General features: G+C 43.3%; 1 protein-coding gene and 1 long non-coding RNA gene across 2 annotated transcripts in view; one reads left to right on the forward strand and one right to left on the reverse strand.

The window, feature by feature from the left end:
* LOC309388545 overlaps window positions 1-16,642 on the forward strand; it is a 114,943-nt gene that overhangs the window by 1,187 nt on the left and 97,114 nt on the right. The window lies entirely within an intron of this gene.
* Window positions 7,592-16,642, reverse strand: part of LOC309385740 (pro-opiomelanocortin A-like) — a 31,520-nt gene continuing 22,469 nt past the window's right edge. The window contains exons 2-4 of the mRNA XM_081940444.1: window positions 10,484-10,628; window positions 7,974-8,669; window positions 7,592-7,940 (exon numbers count right to left, since the gene is read on the reverse strand). Coding sequence (XP_081796570.1) covers window positions 7,755-7,940; window positions 7,974-8,669; window positions 10,484-10,603 — 1,002 coding nt within the window. The 5' untranslated portion in view covers window positions 10,604-10,628 and the 3' untranslated portion in view covers window positions 7,592-7,754. The remainder of the gene's footprint in view (window positions 7,941-7,973; window positions 8,670-10,483; window positions 10,629-16,642) is intronic.

Raw genomic sequence — 16,642 nt, forward strand, 5'->3', positions numbered from 1 at the left:
TTCTATTGGCTGTTGTCAGACTCCCATGGGGCCATGTAGGGGTTATGTAGGGGTTATAGCTGGCTCTACAAGCAAACTACAAATCCTAGGTGTTTGTCTGAGCTCTCAGGTTTGGTTGAAGCTTGGACTGCTCTTGGGCAATCCTTATTGTGGCTTAATGGCTTTGCATGGTGTTGGATCTTGGGTAAGGGCTAATCCTATCACTCTGCCTTTGTTTCAAAATATCCTGTCTTGAACGGATTACCAAATCTGCATTTCTAAAAGCTGGCCTCAGTATTGAAGTCCATTTTCTGTCTTTTAAGATCATGTTTCTCTATTTCTCCTTGAAGGAAATATAATATTTTGCCTTTTTAATATTTCCCAAAATATTTCATTCTTCTGGGGGGTAAGTGCTGACTTTCCGCGCCTCTCTTTTTTTCTAATCTCTTTTTTTCAGTGATACTCACAGAATGACAAACTGTAGTGGGCTACAACTACAGTCTCTCCCTATTGAGATGTGGCCATCACTGTTAGCCATCTTCATCACAGGTGTCCCTAAGAGCCCTTGATGACAGTACACCCATACAATAAAGCAATGATGTATGCAATGCAATTGTGGCTTCTTATAGACATCCACAGGGGGTGACAGCTTCTATGGTAGGATTTATTGTTTTATTTTATTGTTGTTTTATTAGCAAGGCTAATCTCACTAGTGGAGGTAACTGGAGGTTGTATGATTGGAGGATGTGGTAGCCTAGAGTCAAGAAGAAGACTATCAATGGTCCACTGGCTGTTGAGATTTCTAGGGAATTGTTACATCCAGTGCTGTTACCCTCTTTCCCTGAAAATAAGATCTCCTCTGGATAATAAGCCCAATCGGGCTTTTGAGCACATGCTCCCCTGAAAATATTGCAATGCAGCAGCAGCCATGAGGTGACCAGGTTCGCCACCTCCTGCACCTCAAAAATAATAAGACCTCCCAAAAAATAAGGCCAAGCGCTTATTTGGGGGGCGGGTCAAAAGAAAATAAGACCCTGTCTTATTTTCAGGGAAACACAGTAGATTGAACTAAGCACTGACAGGCTGGAGAGAAAGCTAGGGGGAAAACAATTCATCTCCCTTAAGAAAAAGTGCACATGCAGATCTGGCTTGCTTACAGTGCCATCTGCTGCCAAGGAAGGGGAATTGCTTCATAGGGGAGAGGAATGGCAGGCAGACAGCTGACCTAGAAGGATAGGGTAGGGTAGGGTAGGGTAGGGTAGGGTAGAGTAGAATCGAATAATAGAATAGAATAGAATAGAATAGAATAGAATAGAATAGAATAGAATAGAATAGAATAGAATAGAATAGAATAGAATAGAATAGAATAGAATAGAATAGAATAGAATAGAATAGAATAGAATAGAATAGAATAGAATAGAATCAGAGTTGAAAGGGATCTTGGAGGTCTTCTAGTCCAACAGTCTACTCAGGCAGGAAATACTATTCAGACAAATGGTTGTCCAATCTCTTCTTTAAAACGTCTGGTGTTGGAGCATTCACAACTTCTGGAGGCAAGTTTGATCAGACCAAGGGGGCTGGAAGGGTGGCTGGGAGCTCTATAGCAGCTGGACACTCTCAAGAGATGGTATTCCCACTGAGAGCGCTAGGGCTAGGAATGCCTATGTGAAATGACATGTCTTTAAAGAAGCATTCCTCTGGGCCTTTGGAATTCCAGCAAAATATGCCTAATTACCTTTTAGTAATCATTGGTCATTGCTGAGTGTTCCAGGTGGTGTACAGAAGTTTTCAATTCAATGTAGAGCATCTACCAAGGAACTAATGGGTCCTATTCACTGCAACAACAGTGTCACTTTTCGCTTGCATTACAGCAAGTTTAATGTTAAATGAGTTTTGGAATTGTATTCCCTTAAAATTCGTTTCCTAAAAATTGTTCTCTGGCTTTGCATGTTTGGGATGAGGGGTCTTCTCCTTGGTGTATTCTGATATCTGTTCCATAAAAAGTGGTTAAACGTGCAGAGAGTTCCATGTCCTTCCCAAAAGCTTGTTGGTGCATCTTCCTGGCAAAGGGGCTGCTGGAGGGCCGCTTCTATCCACAGAGCTGTGGGGTTTTCTGACCCACCCCAAATAAGAGCTCGGTGTTGGGTTCAAGAATCGCTGTTGTGGGTATCAGTGGGGGGAAATAAGAAGGGGGAAGTGGGGATCCCTGGCTGAGAATCTTGAGAAGAGCAAAGGAAGTGGAGGGTCCCATCTAGGGCTGCCATGAACACCCACTCACCCCCACCTTTGAGCTGCAGTCATCCTCCTGCCTCTAATTGCTCCGCTTCTGTCTTTGCTACAAACTCCCTACTCCTTTAGGTGAAGTCACAAAGGACTCTGCCTGGAGACCGATGACGTACAAGCAGGGAGAATTCCCATTGGTGCTGCCGCTGGTTCTGGCCTTTCCCGCCTCCAAAGTCCGAGATCAAAGCTTCCTTCCCCCCCCCCCCCCGTCTCCTTCCCCCTCCCCAATGCACAACCACTGATTCCTCATCTGGGGCTGGAAACGTGTGGCTGGGACGGACACACATACATGCACGCACACAGGTGCTGCTCTGGGTGAGAAGAGGGGAGGTGCATCCATAGCCAAGGAAAACTTGGAGGTCAGAGAAACCACCCAATCAGAAGGGAGCTACGGAAAGCAAACAGGTAAACCAGGCAGAGATGGAGAGGATCTGCAGGGATCTAATCCTACCGGATCCTCTGCCCAGCTCCCCCGCCCCTTCCCTGGGGAATCCTCCACTCGACTTTCTCAGGAAAGGCGCAGCTTCACTTCATGGAAAAAATGGCATTTCCTTCCTTCAAACACGCGTCTCTCTTGCTCAGAACATCTATACCCTGGATGGCGAACCTATGGCAAGTGTGCCATAGGTGGCAAACGGAGCCATTTGTCAGGGCACTTCCGGTTTGCTCATAGGGTCGTTTTTTGCCCTTCGGAGGCTTCAGGGAAGCCTCCTGAAGGTCCTTGAAGCCTCCGGAGGGTCTCTGGGGCCTCTGGGGAGAGGGGGAGGCTGTTTTCTCCCTCTCCAGGCTCCTATAAAGCCTCTGGAGCCTGGGGAAGGTGACAAAAGCATGCAATAAATGGGGGGAGCGCCTGTCATGCGTGCATGGGCACTGGGGAGGGTTGTGCATTGCATTATGGCACGACCCCCCTGCGTTCCCTCCCACTTATGGCACGTGAGCAAAAAAGGTTCGCCATCGCTGGTCTATACGAATCAGCTCCTTCCTATTCACCACCCCTCAACCCTCAATATTTCGGCTGTGGAAGAAGAAGCGCTCCTAAAACAAAAGGCTCCTTTTTATTATTATTTTTATTAAGATTAGCATGGCTTAAAATAGAAAATAAAGATAGTAAAGAAATGGGAAAGGGAAAAAAAGGGGGGAAGGGTTAGAAAAAGGGGAAAAGAAAAGAAAGGGAAAGAAAAGAAAAAAGAAAAGGAAGGGAAAGGAAAGGAAAGCGCAGCTTCACTTCACAGAAAAATAAATGCTATTTCCTTCCTTCAAACACATGTCTTTCTTGATTAAATAAGCTACCAACAGACGAAGAAATAATAAAAAATATATTAGATTGTTCAGAGATGAATAGGTTGACAATGAAAATAAAGGATAAAGAAGAATAGGAGGACTTCAAGACATGGGGAAGATTTTATGATTGGCTAGAGAAAGAAAACTAGAAAAGAAAGTAGGGACAAGATATAGAACCCAGATGACGCACCATTAAATGAAAAGGGGGGGGGGAGAAGGGGAAAACAGAAAAGAAAATATTAAATATATAAATATATATTCAAGAGCGAGATATAAAGGCGGGGGAAACATAACTAGGGTAGACTAACGAAGGTATAACCTATTAAATGAAATCATAAATGTATAAATGATAAATGTAAAAAAGAATAACAATCATGTGAATGTATACTTACAATGGTTTGTAAGAGAAAAAATTCTTTCAAACACACGTCTCTCTTGCTCAGAACGTCTGTATGAACCGCCTCCTTCAGACTTCCCGCTCCTCCACCCCGATTGCGTAGGAATCTCCCTCTTTCTTTCTGTGGGTCAGGATCCCCCTTTTCCTTGCAAAGCAGCCCCGAATGAAGATCCTGGAATAAAGTTTTGCCGTTTCTCCTCCGCTTTCTGCTCTTTTCGGAGAACTTCGATATCTTTGTGATAAACGTATCCTCTGATACCCATTATTTCCCACTCCTCTCATTACTTTCTCCGTCGCCAGTTGTTGCTGACATAGTCGGGGGGGGGGGAGAGAGAATCTGGCAGCCCCTGTTAGTTCCCTAAACTGGTGTGTCCAGTCCCATCCCCCCTCCCACATGCATTCCTTCCAAGGTCCTTTTGGCTGGAGGGGCAGACAGGAGCTAACATCTGCCTTTTCCAGAGGTGTCTGTGGATGGAAGCCTCCCTGGTGCTTTCTAGGCCCTTGAAAAGCTTCTTTTAAAAGTCGATTTTCTGGTCATGAAAAAGAGTGTTGAATGTGTTAGTTCAACACCAGTTTATATTTGTTTGAAAGACTGTTTGAATCTTGTGCTGCACAAAAGGTCAATTTATATTGGGAAGGAAAGTTGGGTTCTGACAGCTATATGTTTCTGATTCAGCCATTACTAAGTGAATTACCGGGGGGGGGGTGTTATACTCCAGATGATAATGAGTTTCTTAGAGCCAGACTTTTACTGTTTTTACTACTTTTGTTAATTTTTCAACTCTACACTGTTGCCCTGACTGGTTGATGCTCTCAGATCCAGTTCCCTTGGGTTTTGCTGTGCAATGCTCCATGGGATGATCGGCATAATTTTGTCTGTTCCATTCCTCTTTTGATAGCCCCGGCTGCTTCTTTGGGATGCCCCTGGACAAGAGAACTGAAAGTTTATCGGTCACTTTCCCAGCCACGCCCTTGCAGCATACCATTGCTCCTCCAGCTTCACCTTATGACCTTCTCCTCCCATGTTCCCTTGGGTTCTTTTATTTTCCAGAAAAGGCACAAGGGAGCAGTTGTCTTAGCAAGAGTGTTGGGAGAAGGCCCTCCTGTCCCTTTCTCCCTCCTTTCCCTTTGTGTTTGTCATCTGTTAAGCAACTTCTTGTTGTTGTTAGTTGCGAAGTCATGTCCGACCCATAGCAACCCCATGGACAACGTTCCTCCAGGCCTTCCTGTCCTCTACCATCCTCCGGAGTCCATTTAAGCTCAAACCTACAGCTTCAGTGACTCCATCCAGCCACCTCATTCTCTATTCTCCCCTTCTTCTTTTGCCCTCAGTCATTCCCAGCATTAAGCTCTTCTCCAGTGAGTCCTTCCTTCTCATTAGGTGGCCAAAGCAACTTGACAGATCCTTAAACCTTCCATTCAACCTGTCCTGTCCTTTTTCGTCCCCACTTTAGAGAGATGATTGAAGTGATGTCCCGGTGTTTGGAAGCCGTCGGGGTCTGGATGGGGGACAACAGACTCAAACTCAACCCCTCCAAGACCGAGTGGCTGTGGGTACCGGCACCTCGGTTCAGCCAGCTGACTCCATCGCTGGCCATAGGGGGCGAACAACTGTCCCCTGTGGAGCGGGCGCGCAATTTGGGCGTCCTCCTTGATGCCCGGCTGTCAATGGAGGACCATGTGGCAGCCGTGGCAAGGGGGGCGTTCCACCAGGTCCGCCTGGTGCGCCAATTGCGCCCCCTACTGGACCGGAGTGCCCTGCGCACGGTCACTCATGCGCTGGTGACGTCTCGCCTGGACTACTGCAATGCCCTCTACATGGGGCTTCCCTTGGGACGCATCCGGAGACTGCAGCTAGTTCAGAATGCAGCCGCGCGGGTTATTATGGGAAGTACACGTTACTCCCACGTAACACCTCTCCTGCGCGAGCTGCACTGGCTACCTGTGGCCTTTCGGGTGCGTTTCAAGGTATTGATCACCATCTTTAAAGCGCTCCATGGCATAGGACCTAGCTATCTGCAGGATCGCATCCTACCACACACGTCCCTGCGACCTATTCACTCACACAGGGAGGGGCTCCTCCTGATGCCGTCTGCTAGGCAATGCCAGCGGGCGACGCCTAGGAGTAGATCCTTCTCTGTGATGGGCCCAACCCTCTGGAATGACCTCCCCCCAGACATTCGAACTACCACCGACCTCCGTTCCTTCCGGCAAAAGTTAAAGACTCACCTATTTCAATCAGCTGGCCTGGCACTTTCTTAGTTTTACCTCCCGGGGATTTATTCTATTTTAATGGGGTTTGGGGTTTTAATTGTGATGTTTTTAGGATTAGAATATATTTATTTCTTAGTACAGCCTATCTCCCCCTCCAAATGTATCTTAAATGTATTTTATTATTATGACCGATTTTATTGTATTGACTGTACACCGCCCCGAGTCCCTTTCTGGGAGAGGGGCGGTCTAAAAATCTAAGAAATAAAAAAATAAATATTGGTGATTGTTTCCACACCAACCTGGGATGCTTGGTGGCAGGGAAAAGATATTGATTGCTCTCCTTAACTTCAGAAAGAATCTGGCTGCAGCAGGACTTTACTGACTAACTTTAAAAAAGAGGCAGAAGCGTTTCTGATGAAGTAAGATACAATTCACAAAAAGCTTCAGCCTTTTGAGAAAAATTGTTAATTGGAAATGGTGCTACCAAACTCATTTTTTTTGACAATGCAGACTAACATGGCTTCCTCTGCTCCAATGTCTCCTTAATTTGATGCTAAAATAGTTAGTAAAAATAGTGTTGGGTATCAGCTTCATTACTAGAGTGGAATAGATTGTCCCTGGACCAATAAATTTTAAGTTGGGATATTTTTCTGTTAGTTCAAGCAGTAATGAATAGGAGTTTAATTCAGATGTTAGGAGGAACCCAAAGTCTCTACACCAAAGAGTAAAATGACAAAGCTTGAATTTGGGACAAACTATAGAAACTATATACCACCCTCATTCTGATACCGTGAAGTCTGCTATTCTCTATGACCTTAACACAGATAATAAGGTTTGTACTGTCCATGGCATGAGTCAAATATATAGAAACTTAAGCTGGGCACCAGGCACTGAATTATGCACAGGCCCCATGCCATCTGCTGTAAAGTAAGACATCCCCCCCCAAAAAAAAATAAGACAATATTGTTTTTTTAATATTTAAAATGGTCATTAGGTCAGAGAACTGGTTGCTAAATTATTTGAATGGTTCTCCTTGTTGGACTCCATTTTCTGTATCAGCCTCTCCTTGGCAGTTTTGATGAAATTGTTGTTGATTATTTTTTATGAAACCAAGGAGTCAAAACTTGTTATGTGGTTCTTTTGGTTGGTTCTCAAGCACATCCTCTTTTTCAGTCAAATTGTGGCCAGATGGTGAATTCACAGAACGGTTCCCCACCAAATTTAGTAACCAATGTAATGGAGGTGGTAGGGAGGAAGGTAAATATTTAGAGATGGCATCCTAAAAAGATGGCACCCCTTGAGATATGTACCAAAAAGTAATTTGGCTTTGCCTGCTTTTTGGTCTACTCACTTCTGGATTAACTCCTGGCTTACAAAGACAAGTCCAAATATATTGGTATATTCAAAACCAGAAGGCAAACGTGAAAGTGTCTCCTAAGCAGTGAGTTTCTTATTTAATAAGTAAGAACAATGAAAATAAATGATATCCGTTAATAATATTATCATGAAATATGTCAGAGAAATTCCTATGTTAGGTGCCCAGACCCTTTCCCTCATGGCTACAATGCCAGGGTGTGGTTGGTCCTCATCTCCCTCACCCTTACTGGCCTTTCTTATAAGCAGTTTTGATGATGGCATTCTTAAAAAGATTCACTAGAGGAGTGTGACTGTGCTCTGAGGTCATGAAGCCACCGTAGCGCTTCTTCTTGGACAGGGCTGGGGTGTTCCACCGAAAGTGGTGCATCTTGTAGGCAGTATTATCATTTTTAATTTTTCTCAGCTGCTTTTCTTTGTCCACCTTAATGGCTTTGCTGCTCTACTCTTCTTCTTCATCTGGGTAGACATATTTGTTTAAGTTCATAACCCACTCTATTCCTGGAATGAACAACTCACGAGGAATCTCCCAATGTTTTTTCTTCGGCGGGTACTCAGGATCAGGGGATGCCATAACCCCCTCTGTTCCTGGAATCAACCACTTATGAGGAACCTCCAAATCTTCTTCCTCCGGGTACTCAGGTTCAGGGGATGCCATAGCCCCCTCTGGAATCGACCACTTATGAGGAATCTCCAAATCTTCTTCCTCCGGGTACTCAGGTTCAGGGGATGCCATCTCCCAGGAAGGGTCTCTTCTGAACACCTCAGGATAACTCTCCTCAGATTCATCTGCCGCCCCATTTGGATTGGCTCTGATGGGTCGCCTCTTTCTGCCCACTGGCAATGCTCCTCGGAAGTGCTCCAGTGCATAGGACCTCTTGCCTTGGTGCTTTTTACTAGACTCCGGGTGGCTTTCCGAGTTTCCTTCCCAGCCCTCATGGGTTTCTGAAGAAGCCAAGAAGAGATCTGCACCCGAGTCACCAGAAGGGTTCTTTCTTTTGTTGCCTAAGCTGTTACTCTTCCCAAATTTCTTCCAGGGGACGTTCTTCTGAACATCTTCAGAGAGAGGCTGCATGTGACCATTTCCTGGATATACCGGAGACTCACTTGGGAGGCCCGTTGTGCAGGCCCTGAAGCACTCCTGCAATGGAAACAGGGGACAGGAAGGGAGATTTGGACTTCAAAACTACTGTCCAAAGTTTCAATTCAGCCTAGAGCTCCTTCCCCCTTTTCTCATGGTTAGTGCCTCAGCAATGAGAGTCAGGCACACCAGCAAATCTGCCAACAGTTTGTTAACTTACAGGCAAGTTTTTCTAAAGCTGAACTGATTGTATTTAAATTTAATTCAGTCATATTTACAATCTTATTAGTGCATGGATTGTGTGTTCCTTTAAAGTAGGAAGCAATTTGGGAGAAGGCTTTGATCTAAGAATAGTTGGCACCTCCAAAAAGTTGACTGACTCTCACCTAGCCAGTCAAACCACTCTTGTCATATCTGCTTTCGCATCTTCCCACCAAAAGAATTTCCCATGTGTTTCACTTGGTCAGGAACCAGCAAAAACTGCTTTTCTCAGTGATGATAGGTGGCCAAAAAAAAAAAGGAACCTTTTTTGGTTTTCTATTTCCCACTTACGAATTTCCAGCCGTTGTTGGAAATTGGATCGTAAACTAGGTGAGATAAATGGTTTGAAATCATAAATGAAGTTAGATAGCAAGACAGAATTACTCCTGTCAATGCTTCACGTCTCCACTGGATTCACACCCTGCCTTTGCTTCTTAAAGAACGTTCAGAATGAGGTCCTTCTCTCCTCTGCGAACATCCTGAGCTTCCAGACATCCTTTTCAGAGTTACCAGCAGTTTCTACGTTGCTGAAGCCCTCCCACCTCTAATCCATTATAAATGCCTCATGCCCCCACTATTTTCCCCAGCAAGAAATAGTTATTCTGCAAAATTACTGACTTTGCTACTACATCAAGGAGCTCAGCCTTTCTGTAATTCAGGTCAGGGTTCTGTTTTCCTTTGGGAGAGTATTCTCATCACATACCTCCTCTTTCCGTGCTCAGTTTAACTATTTCATTTCCATGTGAAACCAAGTCAGATGCAGTTTCAGCAATCCGTTTCCAATGTTCTGGTGTTTCTGTGTGGGGGTGGGGGTGGTGGGTAGCACTGACTGCCACCTCTAATTTGTTACAAGCTTCCCATAGATTGCCATTTAGAAAGATTTTGCCACCATTCTGCTAACATTTGGGATGTCCCTTGAGGTTTTCAAATACATGCAGGCCAGCCATGAAATCCTATTTTCTTCACTAGCAGTTTGGTAGCAGGAGAGCTCATTCTTGGTTGTTTTCTTCGAGACGTTTCATTAACCAATCTAGGTAACATCATCAGTGCACTGGTGAAGTTACCTAGTTTGGGTAATGAAATGTCTTCAAGGCAATAACTAACCTCAGAGAGCATCAAGGACAGTAATCTCTATTTAATCCCCATACAAGCGATTAACCATCACCCATAACCAGAGATGGGTTGCTGCCGGTTCAGCCGGGTTCGGCCGAACCAGTAGTGGAAGTCAGGCCTGGGTCGCAGAACCGGAAGTGACCCAGGCCTGCCATGCCTGCACACCGGTTCCCTCACCACTGCTGGACCACCACCATTTCTTATTTCAGTGACTGCACATGCGCAGTTCACTGTAAATTGTTCTGTGCATGCTCGCAGAACAATTTGCATTGAACAGCCCCTGAGGTGCAAGGGTTGCAAACCGGTGGTAAAACTGGCAGCAACCTACCCCCTGCCCGTAACATTGGGTTACAAATTCCATACAAACATTACAACACATTTTCTTGGGTTTACCTGAATTTAATTGGCAACCTTTTCATTGGATGGTCTAAGTTCTGTGCCATGTCTCCCAAATACAGCCATATAAGAAAAAGAGAGTCCTAGGTGAACATTCCACTTACCATCCTCCTCATTGCCATATCCATACCCCAACACCAACCGAGGGTATACACTCCTGCCACTGAATGGATGAGCAGAACTCTCATGATGGCCCAAAGACTACTCCACTGGGAGTTCAGCATCTTCACAGAAAGAAGAATGTTTCTGCTGAGAAAAAAATATTGGCCATCAAAGAAAGCAAAGTAATATAGATTAAGGAGAGCCAGTCTGATGTAGCAGTTAAAGCATCCCACAATCACTTTCTCTCAGCCCTAGGAAGGAAGCAATGCCAAACCACTTCAGAAAAACCTTGCCAAGGAAACTGCAGGGGAATGTCCAGACAGTCTATAAGAATCAGACATAATTGAACGGAAGAAAGTAGCATGAAATGATGGTGTGCATGAGCTATCAAAGGTTTGGTCCAGATTTATCCTAAGCTTACTACCATGTTTCCCCGAAAATAAGACAGGGTCTCATTTTCTTTTGACCCACAAAATATGGCTTGGTTCTTATTATCAAGGGAGGGCTTATTGTTTTGGGGTTGTTGGGCGGCTGCTCCCTTGTGAGCGGGCTCCCAAAGAGCCAGGCACAGCCTCAGGGGTGAAGCAACCATGAAGTGACCATGCTCATGACCAGCCACTCGGCAAACCCCCTCTCCAGCCGGGCAGAGCGCCATTCATTGACCTACGGGGTATCCCTAAGGCGCCAAGCCACGTGGCGCTCTGCCCGCCCCCTAGCTCCCACGGCTTGGCACATTCGGGATACCCCCTAGGTCAGTGCATGGAGCTCTGCCCAGCTGGAGAGGGTGGTTGCGCGAGCACCTGTTTTGCCCCCAACTCGCATGCCTCCCAGCCTCAACATGCCCTGGCCCAGCTCTCCCTGCAGGGCCAGGGCATCGCCACCGCTTTCGTCACCACCACTGCGTTCCAAGCATAACTTCTCCTCTGGCTTCCAAACTCCAGAACTCGCCTTCTGATGCTTCCAGCAACAGCTGCTCTAGGAGTGTACTCTATGGTTGTGGGCCAGCTGCCATAGGGCCCAAAACCATAGAGTGCACTCCTAGAGTGGCCGCCCTCTAGGAATGCACTCAACCATCCTCTCCAGCCGGGCAGAGCTCAATGCACTGACCTAGAGGGTATCCCGAATGTGCCAAGCCGTGGGAGCTGGGGGGCGGGCAGAGTGCCACGTGGCTTGGTGCCTTAGGGATATCCCCTAGGTCAGTGAATGGCACTCTGCCCAGCTGGAGAGGGGGTGTGCCAGGCAGCTGCTCGTAAGCATGGTCACCTCATGGCTGCTTCACCCCTGAGGCTGTGCCCGGCTCTTCGGGAGCCAGTTCGCAAGGGAGCATCCACCCGGCAACTCCCCCCTTTGGCCAGGCAGAATACCACTCCCCAACATAGCGGTATCCCGAAGGCGGCAAGCAATGTGAGCGCCCTCCCCCCTGGCTCCCGCGGCTTGGCGCCTTCAGGATACCGCTAGGTCAGTGAGCCGTGCTCTGCCTGGCTGGAGGGGAGATTGTCCAGGGGGCTTATTTTCAGGGGGTCCTTATATTTTTGCCCATGTGAAAAATGTTCAAGGCATTCGTTTCAGGAAAGTTTGTATTCTCAGGGAAACACGTTACTTGGTCCTGGTTTACTTCATTTCTTCTATCTGCATTACTGATGGATAATTGCCACCAAATAAGAATTTTTTCCCAAGGATTCTAGGAGTAAGTTTCAATTTCCATTACCGGTTCGCCCAAATCACTGTGAACCGTTAGCAACCCACCTCTGGTCACTGGTAACAGAGTCTTCTGAGTTTTCGGACTTTTGCTGGAGCTCCGCAGTAAACTCCTCTCTCATCAGAAAGAATGCAGTCTTTTGAGAGAAGAATTTATTTTATGTTGTCAAGCATGTCTAAGATAACAGAAATAAGTATAAACATAATTATGAACACAGGAAATGGGTCCGAACAAATGGGGACAGTAGGGCAGGGATGGTAGGCACCTTGGTGCACTTATGCACACCCCTTACAGACCTCTTAGGAATGGGGTGAGGTCAACAGTAGACAGTTTAAGGTTATAGTTATGGGGGTTATAAAACCACAGAGTCAGGTAGAGCATTCCAACCACTCTGTTGCTGAAGTCATATTTTCTGCAATCAAGTTTGTAGTGGTTTACCTTAAGTTTTTATCTTGTGCATTCTTGTGTATTGTTGTGGTTGAAGCTGAAGTAGTCATTGACAGGTAGGACATTGTAGCAGATAATTTTATGTACTACGCTCAGGTCAGACCAAAGGCGACATAGTTCTAGGTCCATGATGGTGAACGTATGGCATGCGTGCCACAGGTGGCACGCAGAGCCATTTGTCAGGGCATGCAAGGCATTGCCCTGTAAACTGGCCAGCACGCATGTGCATGCTGGCCAGGTGATTTCAGCCTTTTGAGGCCATTTTTTGACCTCTGGAGGCCTCACGAAAAACCAGCCCTATGGGCAAACCTGAAGTTCGGGAACATACTTCCTGTTTGCTCATAAGGGCTGTTTTAGCCCTCCAGAGCATTCAGGGGAGCCTCCTGAAGGCCCTTGAAGGCTCCGGAGGACGAAAAATGGCCCTACAGACAAACCGGAAGTCACAATATAGGATCTATATTGGACTTCAATATCCTCCTTATACAGCTCTCATTTGTTTCAATGTACTCATTGTACAGAAAAATTCTGCAGAAGATTGGGTCCATGGTATTTAGGATAAGACTGGTTAGGCACCACCAAATTTCAAGTGAACCCTACTAGAGATTGAATTTTCCTCTTCTTCCCATACTATTACCATAATGTTCCTATTGTGTAGTGGGCTTCAATCGGCCAGAAACCAACTGGCATAGATACAACAGCATTTCTTGGCTCCAAACTGGAACTAAGGAACAGCAGGCAAACACCTGTAATTTATACTCTGGGCCCACAGAGCCTTAACCAATCATAATACTTGAAAAAGCCCGCCCAAATATGAATATTCTAAATTTTCCTACAAAACAGTTGGAGTTAACAGTTAGGGTCATCCCCAATTAAATGGAAAGGACAAAGGAGAAGATCTAGATGGACTTTAAACAATACTATATTAAAAGAAAAAGACTTTGTACAGAAAATGGAGAAAGAATTGGCTTTCTTTTTTAAAGAAAACAGAAAAGAGACTCATCAATGCAGAATCTTTGGGATACAATGAAGGCCTACGCTAGAGGCTTGATAATAAATTACACAAGGAAAAGAAACATCAAGAAAAGACAAGCTTTTAAAACATTAGAGGATGATTACAAGAGACTTGAAAAAGAGCTACAGAAATCTTCACAAAAAAAGGACATTAAAATAAAAATGGACACAATTAAACATAAAATGGGACTAATGGAAAAGGAGGAACTAGCACAAAAAATTAGAGTGCTAAACAGAACTACTTTGAAGATGCAAATAAACCAGGTAGATGGTTAGCGTATAAACTGAAAAAATTAAGAGAATCAAGAAAAATAATGCAACTAATAGATGATCAAGGGCAAATTTGCCATGGAAATAGAGAAAAGAAAAAGATTATACAAGAATACTGTGGAAAATTGTATGAACAAGAGAATATAGACGAGGGAAGAGTTAAACAATACTTGCAGAAAGCGAATCTACCCCAGATATCTAAAGAAATTGAAGTGATGCTAGAAGGGAATATAACGATGATGGAGTTAACTGAAGCACTTAAAAAACAAAATAATGGTCCGGATGGACTGCCAGCGGAATTTTATAAGACACTACAGGAATCGTTGAGTCTTCCATTGCTAGAAGTTATGAACTCATGTTAAAGATGAGGTTACCCAAATTGTGGTCAGAAGCATACATTACACTTGTGCCAAAGGAGGAAGCCGACCCACAACAAATTTAGAACTATAGAACTATTTCCCCGCTAAACTCAGACTATAAAATCTTCACTTCAATATTGGCAGAAAGACTTAAAAGATATTTAAATAACTTTATTCATCCTGATCAAAATGGGTTTCTGCCAAGGAGACAAATTAAAGATAATATGGGAATAATTCTGGACACTTTGGAATACTACAAGGCTCATCCTGAAAAACAAATGGCCTTGATATTTTTAGATGAACAGATGGGCTTTGGCAAGAAATTTATTCAAGCCATAGAAGCTATATATCATAAACAAACAGCAAAGGTAATGGTAAATGGTAAACTGGCAGATTCTATTGATAAAAGGAAAGGGACAAGACAAGCTGCCCACTGTCACCTCTGTTGTTTGTGTTAGCATTAGAAGTCTTAAATAGAAATATTAGAGAAGAAAAAGATATAAAAGGAATGAAAATTAAAAAGGAAGAATATAAACTGCAAGCATTTGCAGATGACCTGGTTTTCATTTTAGAGGACCCATTAGAAACAGCACTTAAATTGATAGAAAAGATAGAGGAATATGGAAAAGTAGCAGGCCTGAAAATAAATAAAGATAAAACGAAGATTCTGACAAAGAATATGTTAGTAAGACAAAAGGAAGAATTGGCAGAAGCTTTGAAGATACAGGTCATGAATAAGGTTAAGTATTTGGGGATATATTTGACAGCAAGATGCAGTACACTTAAAGAGAATCATTATCATAAACTTAAACAACAGATTGTGACAGACCTGGCGAAAAGGGAAAATTTACAGTTATCACCAATAGGGAGAATATCAACAATCAAGATGAATATATTACCCAGGATTTTATACTTGTTCCAGACAATTCAAATTAGATTAGGGAATGATTATTTTGAAGTTCTAAATAAAATAGTGTTGAAGTATATTTGGCAGGGAAAGAAAGCGAGAATAAAATTAAAACTGTTGCAAGTTGCTAAAACAAGAGGAGGATTTGGCCTGCCTAATTGGGAGCTATACTATCAGGCAACAAGTTTGATGTGGATTAAGGAATGGATAACGCTAAGAAATTCTAGATTATTGACACTAGAAGGACATGATTTGTTGTTGGGATGGCATGTTTTCTTGTGGTACAAGGGAACTAAAACACAGAGGTACTTCAGAAGACATTATATACAGGAGGCTTTGTTATTAAACTGGGAGAAGATTAAAAGGCATTATTTAAAAATGCCAGTCTGGTTATCAACTATTGAAGCTTTTTCATATCCAATAACATATAAAAAGGAACAAACAGATATGGTGAAATATTGAATGCAAACGGTGAATTTAACTCTATGCAAGAACTGGAAGAACAAGGTATAAGGATGAATTGGTTTTCATATGTGCAAATACATTCTAGATATGATAAAGATTTTAAAATAGAAGGTTTTTATGATAAATTGACTGATTTAGATAGAATCCTGACAGGTACTGATGAAAAGGTGATTTAAAAACTATATGGATACTTACTAGAGGTTAAGCTAGAGGAAGAACAAGTTAAACAAACAATGATTGCTTGGGAGAAAAATTTTGGATATGGGATTGATTTAGAGAAATTGCAAAAATTATGGTCTCAAAATTATAAAATGGCAATGTCAATAGTATCTAAAGAAAATTTGTATAAGATGTTTTACATGTGGCACTTACCTCCGATGAGAATAGCAAGAATATTTGAGAATAAATACGAAAAATGTTGGAAATGTCATCAGATACCGGGCTCATATTATCATATGTGGTGGTTGCGTACAGAAGCTAAAAGATACTGGACTAAAATTCACACATGGTTGGAAAAATGATAGAAAAACATATAGACTTTAAGACAGAGATATTCTTATTGGGGATTTTACCGGAAATCTATAGTAGAGAATTGAAATATTTGATTGTAAATGTGGTAACAGCGGCTAGAATTGTATTTGCAAAAAATTGGAAAAATGAGAAAATACCAACACAGGAGGTAGTTATTCAGAAAATAATGGAATGTGCCGAAATGAGTAAATTGACATTTGCAATTAGAGAACAAGAAGATAAACAATTTTATAAGATGTGGGATTTATTTTATCAATGGTTAGACAAAAAATATGGAAATGAAATATGCTAGAGAATTTCACAATACAAGGATAATGGAATGAAACAGAATATAATATAAAGATGTACTACTATTGGATGGATTTAGGATTATGTAACAAACTGCCATAATATAAATTAATTCAAAATTTAGAATATCTCGCATAAAATGAAGCAATAATAGTGATAGGCAAATAAATGATTAACAATGATA

This window comes from Natrix helvetica, assembly GCF_964273705.1.
Source record: "Natrix helvetica genome assembly, chromosome: 2".
Taxonomy (NCBI): domain Eukaryota; kingdom Metazoa; phylum Chordata; class Lepidosauria; order Squamata; family Natricidae; genus Natrix; species Natrix helvetica.